Genomic DNA, 17,323 nt, shown 5'->3' with positions numbered 1-17,323 from the left:
GAGAGAAAGATAGGTAGGGGGGATGGAGAGAGAGAGATTGATACATAGATCGAGAAATAGAAAGATAGAGCAGGTGGATGGGGATAGATAAGTAGAGGGTGGGTACGGGGATAGATAGATATGTGACGGGTTGGATCACAGAAAGCCCCTTGAGAATTGCCCTCTGATGTGCTGAAACTACCTCTGAGCCCATTTTCCCTGGCAGCTTGGGACTTCAGTGTCCTGTCTGGTTTGAGTCAGACATGCTAGCATGCTACAAACACAGACCCAGGTCTGAACCATATCCCCCAAAAGCTGCAGGCTTAACTGAAAACAGCTTAAGAAATGTTCCTGTCTCCAACACTCAGATACCCAACTTCCAATGGAGTCCAAATCCCAAATAAATTCGTTTTACCCTGTATAAAGTTTATACAGGGTAAACTCAAAAATTATTCACCCTCTATAACACTGATAGAGAGAGATGCACAGCTGTTTGCCCCCCCCCCGCCCCAGGTATTAATACATACTCTGGGTTAATTAATAAGTAAAAAGTGATTTTATTAAATACAAAAAGTAGGATTTAAGTGGTTCCAAGTAATAACAGACAGAACAAAGTGAATTACCAAGCAAAATAAAATAAAACACGCAAGCCTAATACAGTAAGAAAGTGATTACAGATAAAATCTCACCCTCAGAGATGTTCCAGTAAGCTTCTTTTACAGACTAGTCTCCTTCTAGTCTGGGTCCAACAATCACTCACACCCGTGTAGTTACTGTCCTTTGTTCCAGTTTCTTTCTTTGGGGGTGGAGAGGCTATCTCTTGAGCTACCTGAAGACAAAATGGAGGCGTCTCCCAGGACTTTATGTAGTTTCTCTCTTGTGGGTGGAAACCCCTCCCTCCCCCTGTGTAGAATCCCCTCTACAAGATGGAGTTTTGGAATCACCTGGGCAAGTCACATGTCCATGCATGACTTAGTTCTCTACAGGAATGTTCCCAGGAAAGCTCAGATGTTGATTGGCATCTATCAAAGTGTATTGTCAGATTAAGTGTTTCTAGATTGGGCATTTTCTGAGAATAGCTTTTCTCAAGAAGCTGACCAAATGCTTCACTGAGGCTACTTAAAATCAAACAAGTACACAGCCAATATTCATAACTTCTAATACAAAAATGATTCATGCATACAAATAGGATGAATCTATTCAGTACATCACAACCTTTGCAGAGATATGTTACATGGCATATGTAGCATAAAACATATTTCAATTATGTCATATTTACATTCATAAGCATATTTCTATAAAGCATTATGGAATGCAACGTCACATGGATAGCTAGATGGATAGAGGGGGTGAATGGGGATAGACAGACAGATAGATGGAGTGGGTGGATGGGAATAGATAGACAGATAGATAGATAGCTAGACAGATAGAAGGGGTATATGGGTATAGATAGATAGAGGGGGTGTATGGGGCTAGAGAGATAGAGTGGATGGATGGGGATAGATGGATAGATAGATAACGTGAGTGGATGAGGATAGCTAGCTAGCTAGAGGGGGTGTTTGGAGAGAGAGAGAGAGACAAGGCGTGGATGGGGATAGATAGAGGTGGAGTATGGGGATAGACAGATACATAGAGGGGGTGTATAGAGATAGAAAGATAGATAAAGTGGGTGGATGGGGATAGATTGATAGAGGGAGCGTATTGGAATAGGTAGATAGATAGGTAGAGGGGGTGTAAGGGGATAGATAGGTAGAAAAGGAGGTGTATGTGGGTGGATAGATAGAGGGGGGTGGATGAGGATAGATTAATAGATGGATAGAGGGTGGGATGGGGATAGATAAGTAGAGGGGGTGTAAGGGGATAGATAGATACATAGAGGGGGTGGTTGGGGATAGATAGATGGATGGATAGATAGAGAGGGTGGATTGGGACAGATAGACAGAGTGGGTGAATGGGGATAGATAGGTAGAGGGGGTGTAAGGGGATAGACAGATACATAGGGGGGTGGTTGGGGATAGATAGATAAGTGGGGGTAAAGGGATAGATGGTGGGGGTAAGGGGATGGATAGATGGATGGATAGATAGAGACGGTGGATTGGGACAGATAGACAGAGTGGGTGAATGGGGATAGATAGGTAGAGGGGGTGTAAGGGGATAGATGGATAGCTAGACAGATAGAAGAGGTGTATGGGGACAGAGAGATAACTAGACAGATAGCGGGCGTGGATGGGGACAGATAAGTAGAGGGGGTGGATGGGGATAAATAGGTGGGGTGTAAGGGGATGGGGGTAGGTAAATAATGGGGTGTATGTGGGTGAATAGATAGAGGGGGTGGATGAGGGTAGATACATAGATAGATGGATAGAGGGGGTGGATGAGGGTAGATAGGTAGAGGGGTGTGAGGAGATAGATAGTTAGAGGGGGTGTATGGGGATAGGCAGAGTGGGTGGATGTGGCGAGATAGCTAGAGGGGGTGTATGGGGATAGATAGATAGAGTGGTGTATGAGGATACACAGATAGACAGAGGGTGTGTATGGGGATGGAAAAGTATAAAACAATATTGTATAAGAAACAAGGGGACCTCACCCCTGCAGTTCACAAACAGGTTCTTTAGGAGCTGGAGAAGAGATCACCATCAACACTCTTAAATAATGCATGATGTACCAGTGCTTTTAGTTCTCTTTGAAGTGCTTGGTGCCAAAATATTTTCTCAAGGTGGGCAGGTCAGTGTTGCAGAAAAAAGCAGTATCTAAGTGACGATCAGTCCGCAGCATTCCACACAATTATAAAACAAACATGTCTCTTCCCAGACTAACTGAAGCTGGAGCATAGACAAGGCCGAGAGACAGAAACCAGTGGCAGACACAGAGACAGAAGTACAGTCCAGGCTAGATTACAGTGACATTAGTGCTGTATTTACTTTATAAATTACTTTTTCTTAAGTAAAAACTTGCTTTAAAACCTGCCACAAACATCATCAAGTTATCAGTTCCAATCTGTCATTTTCCCTTTCTTTCTCTCTGAAAGCACTGTACCCAGCTCTGTAAATTCCTCTCTTTTTATTTATCCTCTCACTTAAATATAATGCTTTGTATAAAAATGGTATATAAAAACAATGTTGCACTGTATTGCTATGGGAAAAAGTAAAACTGCTAACAAATGTACTATGAAGTAGGGACAACGGTGTTTGTAGCTAGATGCAAACAAAACAAAATAGTGACCAGACGGTGATGGTAAATATAGGCTAGAAAAAAGTTTAAAGGTTTTAGAAGAGAGGTTGTCATTAATTCATTTTGCCACTAGAGGACAGTGTTATATGATATTATGTATTCAGGTTTCAGAGTAACAGCCATGTTAGTCTGTATTCGCAAAAAGAACAGGAGTACTTGTGGCACCTTAGAGACTAACCAATTTATTTGAGCATGAGCTTTCGTGAGCTACAGCTCACTTCATCGGATGCATACTGTGGAAAGTGTAGAAGATCTTTTATACACACAAAGCATGAAAAAATACCTCCTCCCACCCCACTCTCCTGCTAGTAATAGCTTATCTAAAGTAATCACTCTCCTTACAATGTGTATGATAATCAAGGTGGGCCATTTTCAGCACAAATCCAGGGTTTAACAAGAACGTCTGAGGGGGCGGGGGGGGGGGGAGGAAAAAACAAGGAGAAATAGGTTACCTTGCATAATGACTTAGCCACTCCCAGTCTCTATTCAAGCCTAAGTTAATTGTATCCAATTTGCAAATGAATTCCAATTCAACAGTCTCTCGCTGGCATCTGGATTTCAAGTTTTTTTGTTGTAATATAGCAACTTTCATGTCTGTAATCACGTGACCAGAGAGATTGAAGTGTTCTCCGACTGGTTTATGAATGTTATAATTCTTGACATCTGATTTGTGTCCATTTATTCTTTTACGTCGAGACTGTCCTATTTGGCCAATGTACATGGCAGAGGGGCATTGCTGGCACATGATGGCATATATCACATTGGTGGATGTACAGGTGAACGAGCCTCTGATAGTGCGGCTGATGTGATTAGGCCCTGTGATGGTGTCCCCTGAATAGATATGTGGACACAGTTGGCAACGGGTTTTGTTGCAAGGATAGGTTCCTGGGTTAGTGGTTCTGGTGTGTGGTATGTGGTTGCTGGCGAGTATTTGCTTCAGGTTGGGGGGCTGTCTGTAGGCAAGGACTGGCCTGTCTCCCAAGATTTGTGAGAGTGTTGGGTCATCCTTCAGGATAGGTTGTAGATCCTTAATAATGTGTTGGAGGGGTTTTAGTTGGGGGCTGAAGGTGACGGCTAGCGGCTATTACCAGCAGGAGAGTGGGTTTGTGTGTGTGGGGCGGGGGGGGAGGGAATGAGAAAACCTGGATTTGTGCTGGAAATGGCCCAACTTGATTTATCACACACGTTGTAAGGAGAGTGATCACTTTAGATAAGCTATTACCAGCAGGAAAGTGGGGTGGGAGGAGGTATTTTTTCATGCTTTGTGTGTATAAAAAGATCTTGTACACTTTCCACAGTATGCATCCGATGAAGTGAGCTGTAGCTCACGAAAGCTTACGCTCAAATAAATTGGTTAGTTTCTAAGGTGCCACAAGTACTCCTTTTCTTATTATGTATTCAGTTTGTTACAACAAATCATCACACACTGATGCTTTGGAAGTGGAACTTCCCTAAGACTCTGAAGTGAGAAGCCATGCTTCAGTTAGCCAAATCCAGGACATGGTATAGATGAGTTACTTTCCTTTTTTTTAAAAAAAAACCCTTCAAAGTTTTAGTCTCTTCTAAGAGTTATTTCTTACATTTGACACTTACACCGAAGATTAGAGAATGAGACCACATCATTTAGGAACAGGACTCCAAAATGATCCTTTGGTGAGAGGCATGTTGGAAATATTCAGTTTAGATTGCTAGAAAATAAATGCAAAAGGCATACAATTAGAAGTTTAAATGATATATATCAGTGTGCTATGCTTTATCAAGCTTTCTTTGCTTCCACCTTTAGCCCGCAACCCATATCAACCAGGTGTATTTAACAAGGGGAACTTCCTGTTTCATTTTTCTATTTACCATATTGATTAAAGATATTATTTTTAACAATGAAAATGCACAACAGCTTTAAACCCTATGTGTACACTGCTCTCCCTGAAAATCCACAATAGTCTAGTCTCCCTAATCTGTTCTGTATTCTGCAGCAAGGTCTTGCAGGAAGCGAGAAGCCCCTTTAAAATAAACATCTTTTATACTTCCTGCTTGCAACCTGGTGAAGTTATACAATAACTCGTTTCATGACATTGCATTGGAATAATGATCCTGATGACACAACGTTCACCACGACAAAACATTAAAAGCTTGTCCCTTAAATCAAGACCAAGTTTTAGAAGTGGTAGAGCTGTTTTTTACTGGAACCTTAAACCTCTTTTCACAAAGGAGGAATTATCATAATATATTGCCCATATATTTCAAGTATACTTAAAATAGTGTTGCCAGCTTTCATGATTTTTATTGTAAGTAATGAGAACAGGAGGACGTGCGGCACCTTAGAGACTAACCCATTTATTTGAGCATGAGCTTTCGCAGCGACAGCTCACTGCATGGGACGCCTACTGTAAGTAATGCTGTTCCATATCTTTATTGATCAGTGGGAAGAAAATATAAAAACACTGCTCAAGTGTCCAAGTGACACTCGGATTGATGAAGTGGGAAATCAAGGTGAGGACAGGTCTGGATTGTTTGGTAGAGCGGACGGATTTGGACAAGTGCTCTAAGACAGTGAAATGCGAGGAAGAAGGAGCGCAGGGCGCAGGCGGCTCCCGGGAAGCAGCGGCTCTGGAAGGCAGGAGCGGGGCCTGCAGGGAAAGCAGCTGGCGGCGGCCGAGCGGGGCAAGGCGGCTGGGAGCGGCGCTGCGGCCGGGTGCGGCCCGCGCGGGGCAGCCGGCGGGGCGGGCTCGGTGGGCGGAAAGCCCGGAGCCAGGAGGCCCGGAGACCGGCCCCGCTTCCAGCCGGGAGGACCCGCCTGCGGCGGCGCCCAGAAGCCCGGATCTCGCCGCACGCCCGGGGCGCGGCCTCAGGGCGCCGCCAACGCGCCTTTCCCCCGCCGGCCGCGCGCGGCTCCGCCCCGGCGCGGTTACCCCGGGCCCCCCGCAGACCCCCCGCGGACCGATGGGCCCCGCCCCGGCGCGGATACCCCGGGCCCCCCGCGGACCCCCCCGGACCCCCGCGCCCCGCCCCGGTTACCCCGGGCCCCCCGTAGACCCCCCCGCGGACCCCCCCGGGCCCCCGCGGACCCCCCGCGGACCGATGGGCCCCGCCCCGGCGCGGATACCCCGGGCCCCCCGCGGACCCCCCCGGACCCCCGCGCCCCGCCCCGGTTACCCCGGGCCCCCCGTAGACCCCCCCGCGGACCCCCCCGGGCCCCCGCGGACCCCCCGCGGACCGATGGGCCCCGCCCCGGTTACCCCGGGCCCCCCGTAGACCCCCCCGGGCCCCCGCGGACCCATGGGCCCCGCCCCGGTTACCCCGGGCCCCCCGTAGACCCCCCGGGCCCCCGCGGACCCCCCGCGGATCGATGGGCCCCGCCCCGGTTACCCCGGGCCCCCCGTAGACCCCCCCGTAGACCCCCGCGGACCGATGGGCCCCGCCCCGGGCGCGGTAACCCCGGGCCCCCCGTAGACCCCCCGGGCCCCCCGCGGACCCCCCGCGGATCGATGGGCCCCGCCCCGGGCGCGGTAACCCCGGGCCCCCCGCGGACCCCCCCGGGCCCCCGCGGATCGATGGGCCCCGCCCCGGTTACCCCGGGCCCCCCGTAGACCCCCCGGGCCCCCCGCGGATCGATGGGCCCCGCCCCGGGCGCGGTAACCCCGGGCCCCCTGGGCCCCCCGCGGACCCCCCGCGGATCGATGGGCCCCGCCCCGGGCTCGAGGGCACCCGGGCTTCGGGCGGCGTCCCCCGCTCGCGGGCTGGGGACCCGGAGCCCCGCCGGGCGCCTCTAACCGCCGCTCCCGGCCCAGCGGCGGGCCCGCGACGGGGGGCGGGGCCGGCGGGCGGTGACGGGGGCGCTGCAGGGGACGGGCGCACAGGGGACGGGCGCCGGGGGCCGCCGCACGGGCTGGGCCCAGTCACGTGGGGGCAGCGCCCGGGCCGCAGGCTGCGGGGCTGGGCCAGGCGGCGCATGCGCGCGGCGGGCCGCCGGGCGGGGTCGCGGGCGGCGTTAAGAGGCCGGGGACCCGGCGCCGCCCTGAGGCGCGAGGAGCGGCGAGCCCCGCGGCGGGCCGGGGGTGAGTCTCGGGCGCGGTGCCTGTGCGTGGCCTCGCCGGCCGGCCGGCCCCCCTGGCCCTGGCGGCGCCCCTCCGGCGGGGACCCCCGGGTCTGTCCGGGGGCGGGGGCGGGGCAGTACGGGCGAGGGGGGCTGTGGGGACCCCCGGGTCTGTCTGGGGGCTGGGTTGGGGCAGTACCGCGGGGGGGATGGGTCACTGCTGTCGGGGCAGGGGGGGCTGTGGGGACCCCGGGTCTGTCTGGTGGCTGGGTTGGGGCAGTACGGGGGGTGCTGGGTCCCTGCTGTCGGGGCAGGGGGGGCACGGGGACCCCTGGGTCTGTCTGGGGCCGGGGTCCCTGCTGTCGGGGCAGGGGGGGCACGGGGACCCCTGGGTCTGTCTGGGGGCGGGGTCCCTGCTGTCGGGGCGGGGGGGGCTGTGGGGACCCCTGGGTCTGTCTGGGGGCGGGGTCGCTGCTGTCGGGGCAGTACGGGTGGGGGGGGGGCTGTGGGGACTCCTGGGTCTGTCTGGGTGTGGGGGATGGGGATGGGTCGGAGCAGTACGGGCGGGGGGGGCACGGGTACCCCTGGGTCTGTCTGGGGGCTGGGTTGGGGCAGTACGGGGGAGCTGGGTCACTGCTGTCGGGGCAGGGGGGGCTGTGGGGTCCCCTGGGTCTGTCTGGGGGTGGGGGATGGGGCTGGGTTGGGGCAGTACGGGCGGGGGGGCACGTGGACCCTGGGTCTGTCTGGCGGCTGGGTTGGGGCAGTACAGGGGTGCTGGGTCACTGCTGTTGGGGCGGGGGGGGCTGTGGGGACCCCTGGGTCTGTCTGGGGGCTGGGTTGGGGCAGTACCGGGGGGGGGGCTGGGTCGCTGCTGTTGGGGCAGGGGGGCGTGCTTCCCCGGTCTCTAAACCAGTGTGACATCGCTTCAGCTCTGCTCCAGCTCGCTGTCCTCCTCCTCCCCCGGGGTGTCATGTGCACACCCCTCCCTGCCTGCCTGGGTGGCACCAGAAAACCCCGCGAGCGGAATCGCCCGTCCCCCCAGGCGTTTCCCCCCTTGAAGCACCAGGTCACCCAGAGCCTGCCCGTGGGCTTAATGACCCAGCAGGCTAAATGGCTCTCAGGTCGAGATGAGCCTAGATCTTCGTAGCAACTGGAAACGTTAACTCTCTTCCTACGATTATATTTCCCTTTTGTATCATTTCGGAAAGCGATCATGTGGGCTGAATAGTAAAATCGTAAGACCCTTTTCTGGCAAAGGCATATCTAATAGTTTAAACTCATTATTTCTTTAACTTGAAGAACTTAATGCTGTGGAATCCTTGGGATGTTGGTCAAGTAATGTCTGGGGAATAACCACATAGATGGTGTGTATTTTAAAAAAAAAAGTGTGAATGAACTTCAGTGGTCAAGCTGAGATTTTATTCTCTCTTCCCCCCTCCACCCCAAAAAAACCCCCCAAAGACTAATATAGGCCCCTGCTTTGTATCTAATGGAGCTGAGTTAGGCACTGTAAAAGATCTTGAAGCCCATAATTCAGAAGAACCTGGTTTAACTTCCCAGGTATTTCATAGAAAAAAATCATAGAAAATCATAGAATATCAGGGTTGGAAGGGACCTCAGGAGGTCATCTAGTCCAACCCCCTGCTCAAAGCAGGGCCAAGCCCCAATTTTTGCCCCAGATCCCTAAATGGCCCCCTCAAGGATTGAACTCACTACCCTGGGTTTAGCAGGCCAATGCTCAAACCACCGAGCTATCCCTTTTTACCAGGGGGAGGCTACTAAAAAGATGTTGAGGTACTGCTCAGGGCAAGAACTCTGTTCTCTCTTCCCCCTACCCAGCCTCTCAAATAACTGCAGGGGAGGAGGATGCAGGGATCCTTAAGGCTATTTTTCTTGGGTTGTTGGTTGGGGACTGGGATGGCACTTCAGCTTTTATATTAGTCTCTAACTCCTGGGAGGGCAAACTGTGGGCTATGAGCTGGATCCAGCCAATCAGGGCTTTCAGTCCGGCCCGCAAGATTGCCAGCCCCATAGCACAGCATGGCTAAGACAGGATCCCTCTCTACCCTGGCCTAGCGCCGCTCCTGGAAGCGGCCAGCACTGCGGCCCCGGGGGGCTCTGTGCGCTGCCCTTGCCTGAAAGCACTGCCCCCCCCCCCCGCAGCTCCCATTTTCCAGGAATGGGGAACTGCAGCCAATGGGAGCTTTGGGGGTGGTACTCACTGGCAAGGACAGCATGCTGCAGAGCCAACTGCCCCACCCCACCTCCAGGATCCACTTCCTGGAGCGGGACAAGGACAGGCAGGGAGTCTGCCTTAGCCCTGCTGCATGCCACTGACCTCCTCTGGAGCCGCTCAAGGTAAGCGGCGCTGGGTCAGACCCTGCACCCCAACCCCTTGCCCTGAGTCCCTTCCTGCACACTGCACCCCCTCCTATACCCTGCATTCCCTCCCGCACCCCAACCCCCTGCCCAAGCCCTACATTCATGGCCCTGCATACAATTTTCCCACCCAGATGTGGCCCTCGGGCCAAAAAGTTTACCCACCCCTGCTCTAACTAGTTAAGATATGTGAAAATAGAAGCTCCTGTGAAAGTTTTAGAAATGCTCCTACTTTCTAACAGCCACTTCTCTCTTCCCTTCTTTTTAACCCTGCCTCATATTCTAAAGGGAAGCCCTGATAATGTTCAACTCCAGAACAGCACAGATTCTGAAAGTGCAAGAAGAGAGCCCACTGTTACCTAGGACTCCCTAGAGTCAATCTCATAGCACATCTCACGTGAGGCCAGGACATCCTCACATGCAAGAAATGATTGACAGTGATTGGCCAAAATAACCCCAAGTAGGTCCATATGGAGGCTCCATCTCTGCTGATCATTAGACTCTGAGGTGATCATAGAGAATTCAAGAGTGTATGTTGCTATCTCCAGGATAACCAGAAGATAGATTTATGAAGATTAAGTCTTGAAGAACTCCCTTGATGGAAAGACTGAGGCCTCCCTAAAAAGATCCTTTGCATCTTTTACCTGTTGCAGCAGCTTATGCTTCCTAAGCAGCAGTTAGAGGCATTCTAATCCATATATGTCTAATTTTTTTTTCAATTCTACTGTGTTCTTGGCTTCAATGACACCAGTAACTACTCTTAGTAGAAGTGCAGACAGGTCAACTATAAAAGTATAATTAATAAATCTGTTTTAAATGGTACAATGATTTTGGAAAAATGCTTGAGTGGCATGAGCAGGAACTAAAAAATGATGGCATGTATTAAATTTTTTTGAGGTGCCATTGTGGCTCCATTCTTAGAATGTGCACAAATGAACACACACTTATGTGTGAATATTATGGTATCCTCCCAAAATTTCAGCTGTTATCAAGTACAGAATGAATTGTATGAGAATGTCAAGCAAATCTGAGTTACATAATTTCTTGGATGACAGGGCTATAAAATACTTTTTTGTGAGTCTTATTTATTCCTCTAGCAAATTCCTGAAGTTATTTTGGAATAATCTAAAATAAGGCTAAATTCAAACTTTATTAATGTGGTTGGCTGTGTTGTCTTCTCCTCCCCCCCCTTCCCCCCCTAAGTTAACACTTGTAGTAATTTTCTACTTGTGTTGTAACATTTGCCATCTGGATTTACTGGATGAAACAGCAGATAACAAATGCCATATATGAAATAATTTATATAGAGTTCTGTTGGCTTCTACTTCCATTTTAACTACATTTTTAATATCATTCAAAATAAGTGATAGAGCTGGTTGAAATTTGGAAGTTTAGTCTGTTGGAATATGAACTAAAAACAGGAGAAAAGTAACTAATTCACAGTTTTTCCATCTTTCTTTGATCAACTGTGGAGCTGGGGGGAAAAATAGCAAGATCCCAACCTTTCCCCCAAAATCCTGTTTTTTCTCTTCCCCTACCCCTTTTGTTGATTACCTATTTAATGCTTTATAAAAACAGAACCACAGACATGAAATAGCATAACTTCATCAAATTCCAGTTAAGGCCGCTGAATGCAATTCAAGAGCATCATTAAACTTGTCCTTAAGACAAATGCCATACTTTTAAAAGTTTAGAACTTACAAAGTGAAGATCCATAAACAATTCTGACTTACCTTGACAACCAGTTCCTGCGCATACATAATTAAGCAGAAAAATTCTCAGTAAGGAACATCCAAACAATCTTAATGCTGCCTGTGTAACAAATCAATCATAGCTGAAAAGTCTAAAAGAAAAGTATCTGTTCATCCCTTAGCCTTCTCCCAAAACTTCATATGTCTTTAATACCTGCTTTTTTTCATACAAAAGTTTAGCTTTCAATGCACAAAATAAAAAAAAAGTGTAAGCCCGTACCCTGTACCTCTCCCTGGGGTCCTTCCATGCAGCTCTATGAGTTAGTTTTGTCTGGGGAAGTGAGGGTTAGGACACTGGTTCTACCTCCTCTCCAATTTGCCCACAGTAGTGATCACATCTCCAGGTTTCTCTAGCACCATTACAGTAGTACATAAGCACATTTTGATAGTAGTGCCTTAATTCTGAGCAAAACAATTCCATGTACCCTAATTAAACAAATAGCTTTCTAAATACAGCTGTTGTACAAAAGGAAATTCTTACGTCATAGCACAGCATAAAAATGCATGTTACAGTAAAATGAGCTACCTGTATCATAAATCATCAGATGTAATAACATAAATGAATATATACACGCTGTTATCTAGACTTGTAGTCTTTAAATCAGGGGTGGGCAAACTTTTTGGCCTGTAGGGAAATTGTATGCAGGGCCATGAATGTAGGGTTGGGGCAGGGGGTTTGGGGTGCAGGAGGGGGCTCAAGGCAAAGGGTTGGGGTGTAGGAGGGGTGTGGGATGCAGGAGGGGACTCGGGGTTGGGGTAAGGCAGAGGGTTAGGGGGCTCAGGTTGGGGTGTGGGGTGCAGGAGGGCTTCAGGGTTTGGGCTCTGCCCTGTCTGGCAGTGGGGCGCCGCAGGGCTAAGGCAGGCTCGCTGCCTGCCCCAGCCCAGCATTGCTCCTGGAAGTTGCCAGCATGTCCGAAAGTGGCTCCTGGGGGTAAGGAGGTGCTGCCTGTGCCTGTGGGTACCACCCCCAAAGCTCCCATTGGCCACGGTTCCCCATTCCCAGGCCAGTGGGAGCTTCAGGGAGCAGTGCCTGGGGGCCGAGAGCAGCACACAAAACCCCCGCCCTCCAGGGCCGCAGGGTCGTGGAGCAGGCCATGGCAGGGAGCCTACCTTAGCCCCGCTGTGCCACAGGGCTGGCAATCCTGTGTGCCGGATTAAAAGTCCTTACAGGCTGGATACAGCCGTGGGCCATAGTTTACCCTCCCCTGGTTTAAGGCCTGGTACCTTTCCATTGAAAATCTTACTACCCTTGACTTCAGTGGAAATGTGATTGGGTCATAAATAAGGCTATGATTTAGTCAGGGGTATTTTTAGTAAAAGTCATAGGTGGGTCACAGGCAATAAACAAAAATTCACTGTCTGTGACCTGTCCATGACTTACATTATAAATCCCCTGACTAAATCTTTGGGGCGGGGGAGGAGAGTCTGAGGCTGGGGCTGGGGCCGGGGCCGCTGTTTGGAGCGAGCCTAGGAGCTGCTGCTAGGGTGTGTGTGAGGGGGCCAGTGGCACCAGCTGCCAGGGGCCACCCCAGGGACTGCTGCTCAGACAGTCCCGGGACCAGCTGCTGAGGGCTTGTCTGAGTGGCAGTCGGTGCAGCTGGCCCCAGGGCCTGCCACTGGCTGTAGAGCTGCTCCAGCAGTGGCCAGTGTGGCTGTCCATGGGACCACCTGAGCAGCTGGCCCTGGGGTCAGCCTCACTGGCCACTGAAGGAGTCACGGAGGTCGTGGGAAGTTACAGAATCCATGACTTCCGTGACAAACACAGAGCCCTAGTCGTAAAATACTGAACTCTTCTGTTTGATTGGCTGTGTGAGCTGAGTGTTAAGGACTATGTCAAATTGTGGTAATCACAAGTTTTGATTTATATAACCAATTATCTGTTTTAGTATGGATGTATTTAATGATCTTCTCCTGAGCTGCAGTTAGCAATCTCAGCTGTAATTTATTTTTTGTATGTTCAGTCATTTTGTTTGTGAACTGGATGAGCCCTAATCAGATTCTGAGTCTGACAGACCACTTCGACTACAAGTACTCTGAGGGGAAACTCATGAAATGCAGCCCAGGCAGGTGAAGTGCTTGATAAGTTTGGTCTTCATATAAACATCTCAGGGCTCCTGAAATTGGAGCTCCCCAAACATGGTGGGTCTAAGTTTCCCTTTTGTCTTCAGCACGGGCAGTGTAAAGATGGGCCTATCGTAGTATGGAAAGGGGAGAACAGGCTCTCCGTGTACGGTTACGTGGCTAGCTTGTCAGCTGACTTGGGCTCATGGAGTTCAGGCTAAGGGCTTGTTTAACTGCACTGTAGACACTCTGGCTGGAGCCCAAGCTCTGGGACTCCCCCTCCAAACATCTACATCTCTGTTAAACAGCCCCTTCGCCTGAGCCCCTGGAGCTTGAGTCAGCTGACACGGACCAGCCACAGGGTTTTAATTGTAGTGTAGACAGACCCTTATACTCCTAGTCTAAAGCCTGACAAGCAAAGCCAGGCTTCTACAGATGCTTACGCACCTTTTGAATTTCCTAGATCTTGTGTGGGTAGCAAGCTTCTTTTGAGGGGATGAACAACCTTTCACCAATCTGCCTGTTTCATCAAGTTTGATGGTATCTCTTGTAGCTGGACACCTCAGTGCATGAGATACACATTTTACTTACAGTGCTGCATGCTGGGAATGTGTAGCTTTATTCAACTGTGTATGAACAGAGTGGGAAACAGCTGGGGAGCGAAAACCTTAAATCTGAGTGTTTTCAAAAACATCAGGACATAAAATGCTGGTTTATGGGGGAAAATCTAGGATGGTTAGCTTCAGAAGTTTCCATTTATCTCTGGTTCCACATGTTCGTCTTTATAAGAGACACTTTTTGATCTGAAACTTACTAATTATTAGTCTCTCCCTAGAAGTGGTATTGGTTTTTTGGGGGTTTTTTTGTGGAGAATCCGTTCAGCTGGCTTGGGTTCTGTGAGGATAAATACTTTTCTTCTTTTTTTGGGATGGTGGGGGAGAGAGTTTTCAGTTCTTTTCCCCCAGTACTTTGAAACATGGCAAATAGTTTTCTGACGAATATGTTCACCAACAAGTTTGGAAAGAGAATGGGTTGGACAATAGTTATGAACTGATAATTGGCTGTATTGCCCACATCATGTTTGTGAGCTTTCCATTATTAAGCTGTTAAATGTATATCCTAATCAGTTGTTCTGGAGCACAATGTTGCCCTATGAGATTCTTTCTGAGGTCTTGTCTACACTATCCATTGGGTCGGCGGAGATCAATTTATCACGTCTAGTATAGATGTGATAAATTGACCACTGAGCACTTTCCCATCGACTCTGGTACTCCACTAGAACGAGAAGCTCAAGCGGAGTCTATGGGAGAGTGTCAGCTGTCGTCTTACTGCAGTGAAGATGCTGTGGTAAGTAGAGCTAAGTCCATCAACTTCAGCTATGCTGTTCATGTAGCTGAAGTTGTGTATTTTAGATGGACCTCATGCAGTATTGTAGACAATCCCTGAGAGAGACTGTTTTATCACTAGGAGCAGGATTAAAAATTAGCATAATAGGGGTGTGTCCATTTAGCCCATTAAATTTGAGGTGCAATATGAGGTGATATATTGAGTAGTGTTATGTACTTGCAGGTTGGGGTTTAACATAGAAACATGAGCTTGTATGGCAAAACTAGCTAGCTATATTTTTTTTATAACAGCTGTTGGCAATTGAGTACATCACAACTTGCCCTGTAATATTGCTTCTTTAAAGATGTCCTCAGCTAGGATTTTCACTCCTGGGATCAGATTCTTAGCTTGAGATTGGCAGAGCTGCACAAGTTGTAAAGAGTTTTGGCCCCCAACAGTTGTGGGAACAGGATGGAGGTTGATCCACTGGTGGTGGTCTCATGACACTCAGCTTAATTGCTGCCATAAGAAACTGGTCAGAAGCTTCCTTTTGACTATGTACAGCAAAGAAGATCTTCAGGAGCTGTGGTTCTGCCAGTCATTGATCCGGCTCCATACAAATACATGACAGTATTTGGTTTTGCTTCTATTTAGTCATTTTATAGATGTTTTAGCCTCAAAAGTCAGGGTTTTCATCATTGGTCATCTTCTTCCCTTCCCACTTATGTTAGCATACGAGATACTGTATGTGAATCGGTGGGCAAGGAGAGCAAGAATCTGTGAAATGTTCGTTATGTAAATGCTTATTTTTGGTTACAGATAAAGATGCCGGAATCTGACTTAGTTGCAAAGATGCTTCGAGCTGTTCTCCAGTCCAGTAAAAATGGAATACCCTTGCCACGACTGCAGGGGGAGTACAAATCGTTGACTGGGGATTGGATCCCTTTCAAACAGCTAGGACACTCTACGCTGGAAGAATACCTGAAGACTGTTCCAGGAGTTGTCAGAATAGAAATTAATAAAATGGGTGAGGTAAGACAAGCTTCATAACAATGTCATGGGAATTGTAACAAATTATACAGTTGGTGGCTTTTCTCAGATTGCTTGTTAAACTGGCTTGGGAATTCATTGTAAGGCTTGCGGGTCTCTAGCTTTGTGCTGAAGATTTTAGGGAGATCTCGCGCTCTTGGTCTAGCAACAGTGTTTCCGACGAGTGCAGCAACAGTGGGAGCACCAGTGTCATAATCTTTTACCATATGGCTTAGTCTTGTTCTGAGTGCGTTTAGATAATATGGTGGTTGTGACAAATATGGCAATTTCCTGCAATATCTTTAGAATATCTTACTTTATTCAGCTTGGGTATTGTGGGTCAGGGACTGTATGGGGGAGGAAGACCACAGTTGTCCAGAAACTAAGAACAGTGGGATATAATTAGTCAAATTCACTTAGGCTGTAACACTTTCAATGGGGTGCCACCACCTGGAGAAGTTCACATATACTGGTTCTGACTGGATTTTTCAAGAGACCAGCAGATAAAGAGAGGACTTTCTTTCTGATCCATCAAATGGACAGTCGGACCTTCTGTCCGGGGGGAGGGGTCAATCCTTTCTGGAAGGACTTTGACCTACGGGCTCCATAAGACTTGATGAGTGACCTCAGGTAACCTTTTAGCATGCATATAGAAACACAGATTGTTTTTAATGTTTCCTTCGGAATGTTTTCACCTTAAGAATCAATGTGCTAGCTTAGAAAGAGCTATGTGGTAACTGCTGGCAGTTACACCATTCATAAGCCTTCGGAGAGGAGGCCAAGTGCAACTACTCGCCTGTTTAGGCAGTCTGGCTTGCTGCGGATATCCCAGTGTAGGGAGGGAACTGTGCAGCCTGGAAAAGCCCCCGTCAAGACTGGGAGAGAGATGGGTCTCTGCCCAGGAGAAGTGACAGCTGAGGATCCATAAGCCAAGGGTAGGTGCTCTTGGTGAACCACAGAAGGGGAAATACAGGTGCAGCTACCCTGAACTATATCAATGGTAAACTGGGCCTTGTAAAGTAAGTATTACTGAAATGACAGCCCCAGTTGGAAGACAGTAGCCTCATTCATTGAATAAGTCTGTGTCTCATTATTTCTCAAACTCTGTGTGAGTGTGTCTCTGAGAGTGGGAGAGGGAGACACACACACTTCTAAAAGACCATGTACAGCAATTTCTGTCTTGATGGTAGTTTTTGTTTCTACTTATTTATTTTTCAAATCCCTGAATTGGGGGTAGATGTTTTACAGACTAGTTGGATAATGTGTCTGCATGGAGGACATCAGTACTTTTCCATGTTCTAGTCATTAGTTTTTGTTTGCAAAGAGAACTTTGCTGCATGTCTTAAACTTGGCAACATTTAGTTGGATTTATCCCAGTCTCCTGTGGGAGGATATTCTATAATGTAGGATCCTGTACGGGAAAGGCTCTACATCCTGTCTGCAGCAACCTGAGCGTGGGGTCTCGCAGCAGTGGGTTGCTGGTTTATCAGAGTTCCAAAGTCAGGTCATGGAAGGAGAGGCAGTTCCTGGGAGG

The 17,323-nt window shown here is 49.2% G+C and overlaps 1 protein-coding gene across 4 annotated transcripts in view; it reads left to right on the top strand.

The window, feature by feature from the left end:
• The first annotated feature begins 7,132 nt into the window (after window positions 1–7,132).
• The window catches only part of TDRD7 (tudor domain containing 7), a 102,733-nt gene continuing 92,542 nt past the window's right edge, over window positions 7,133–17,323 (top strand). For 3 of the 4 annotated variants that reach the window (XM_084628311.1, XM_084628310.1, XM_084628313.1), the window contains exon 1: window positions 15,580–15,792. In XM_084628311.1, the coding sequence (XP_084484437.1) occupies window positions 15,586–15,792 (207 nt within the window). In that variant the 5' untranslated portion in view covers window positions 15,580–15,585. Of the gene's footprint in view, window positions 7,266–15,579; window positions 15,793–17,323 lie in introns of those variants that run through there. The other variant, XM_084628312.1, reaches the window with a different exon arrangement.

Source organism: Lepidochelys olivacea (genome assembly GCF_965140295.1).
Source record: "Lepidochelys olivacea isolate rLepOli2 genome assembly, chromosome: 5".
Classification (NCBI taxonomy): domain Eukaryota; kingdom Metazoa; phylum Chordata; order Testudines; family Cheloniidae; genus Lepidochelys; species Lepidochelys olivacea.
The sequence above is the reverse complement of the archived record's forward strand: the minus strand, read 5'-3'. Positions and strand labels throughout refer to the sequence as shown.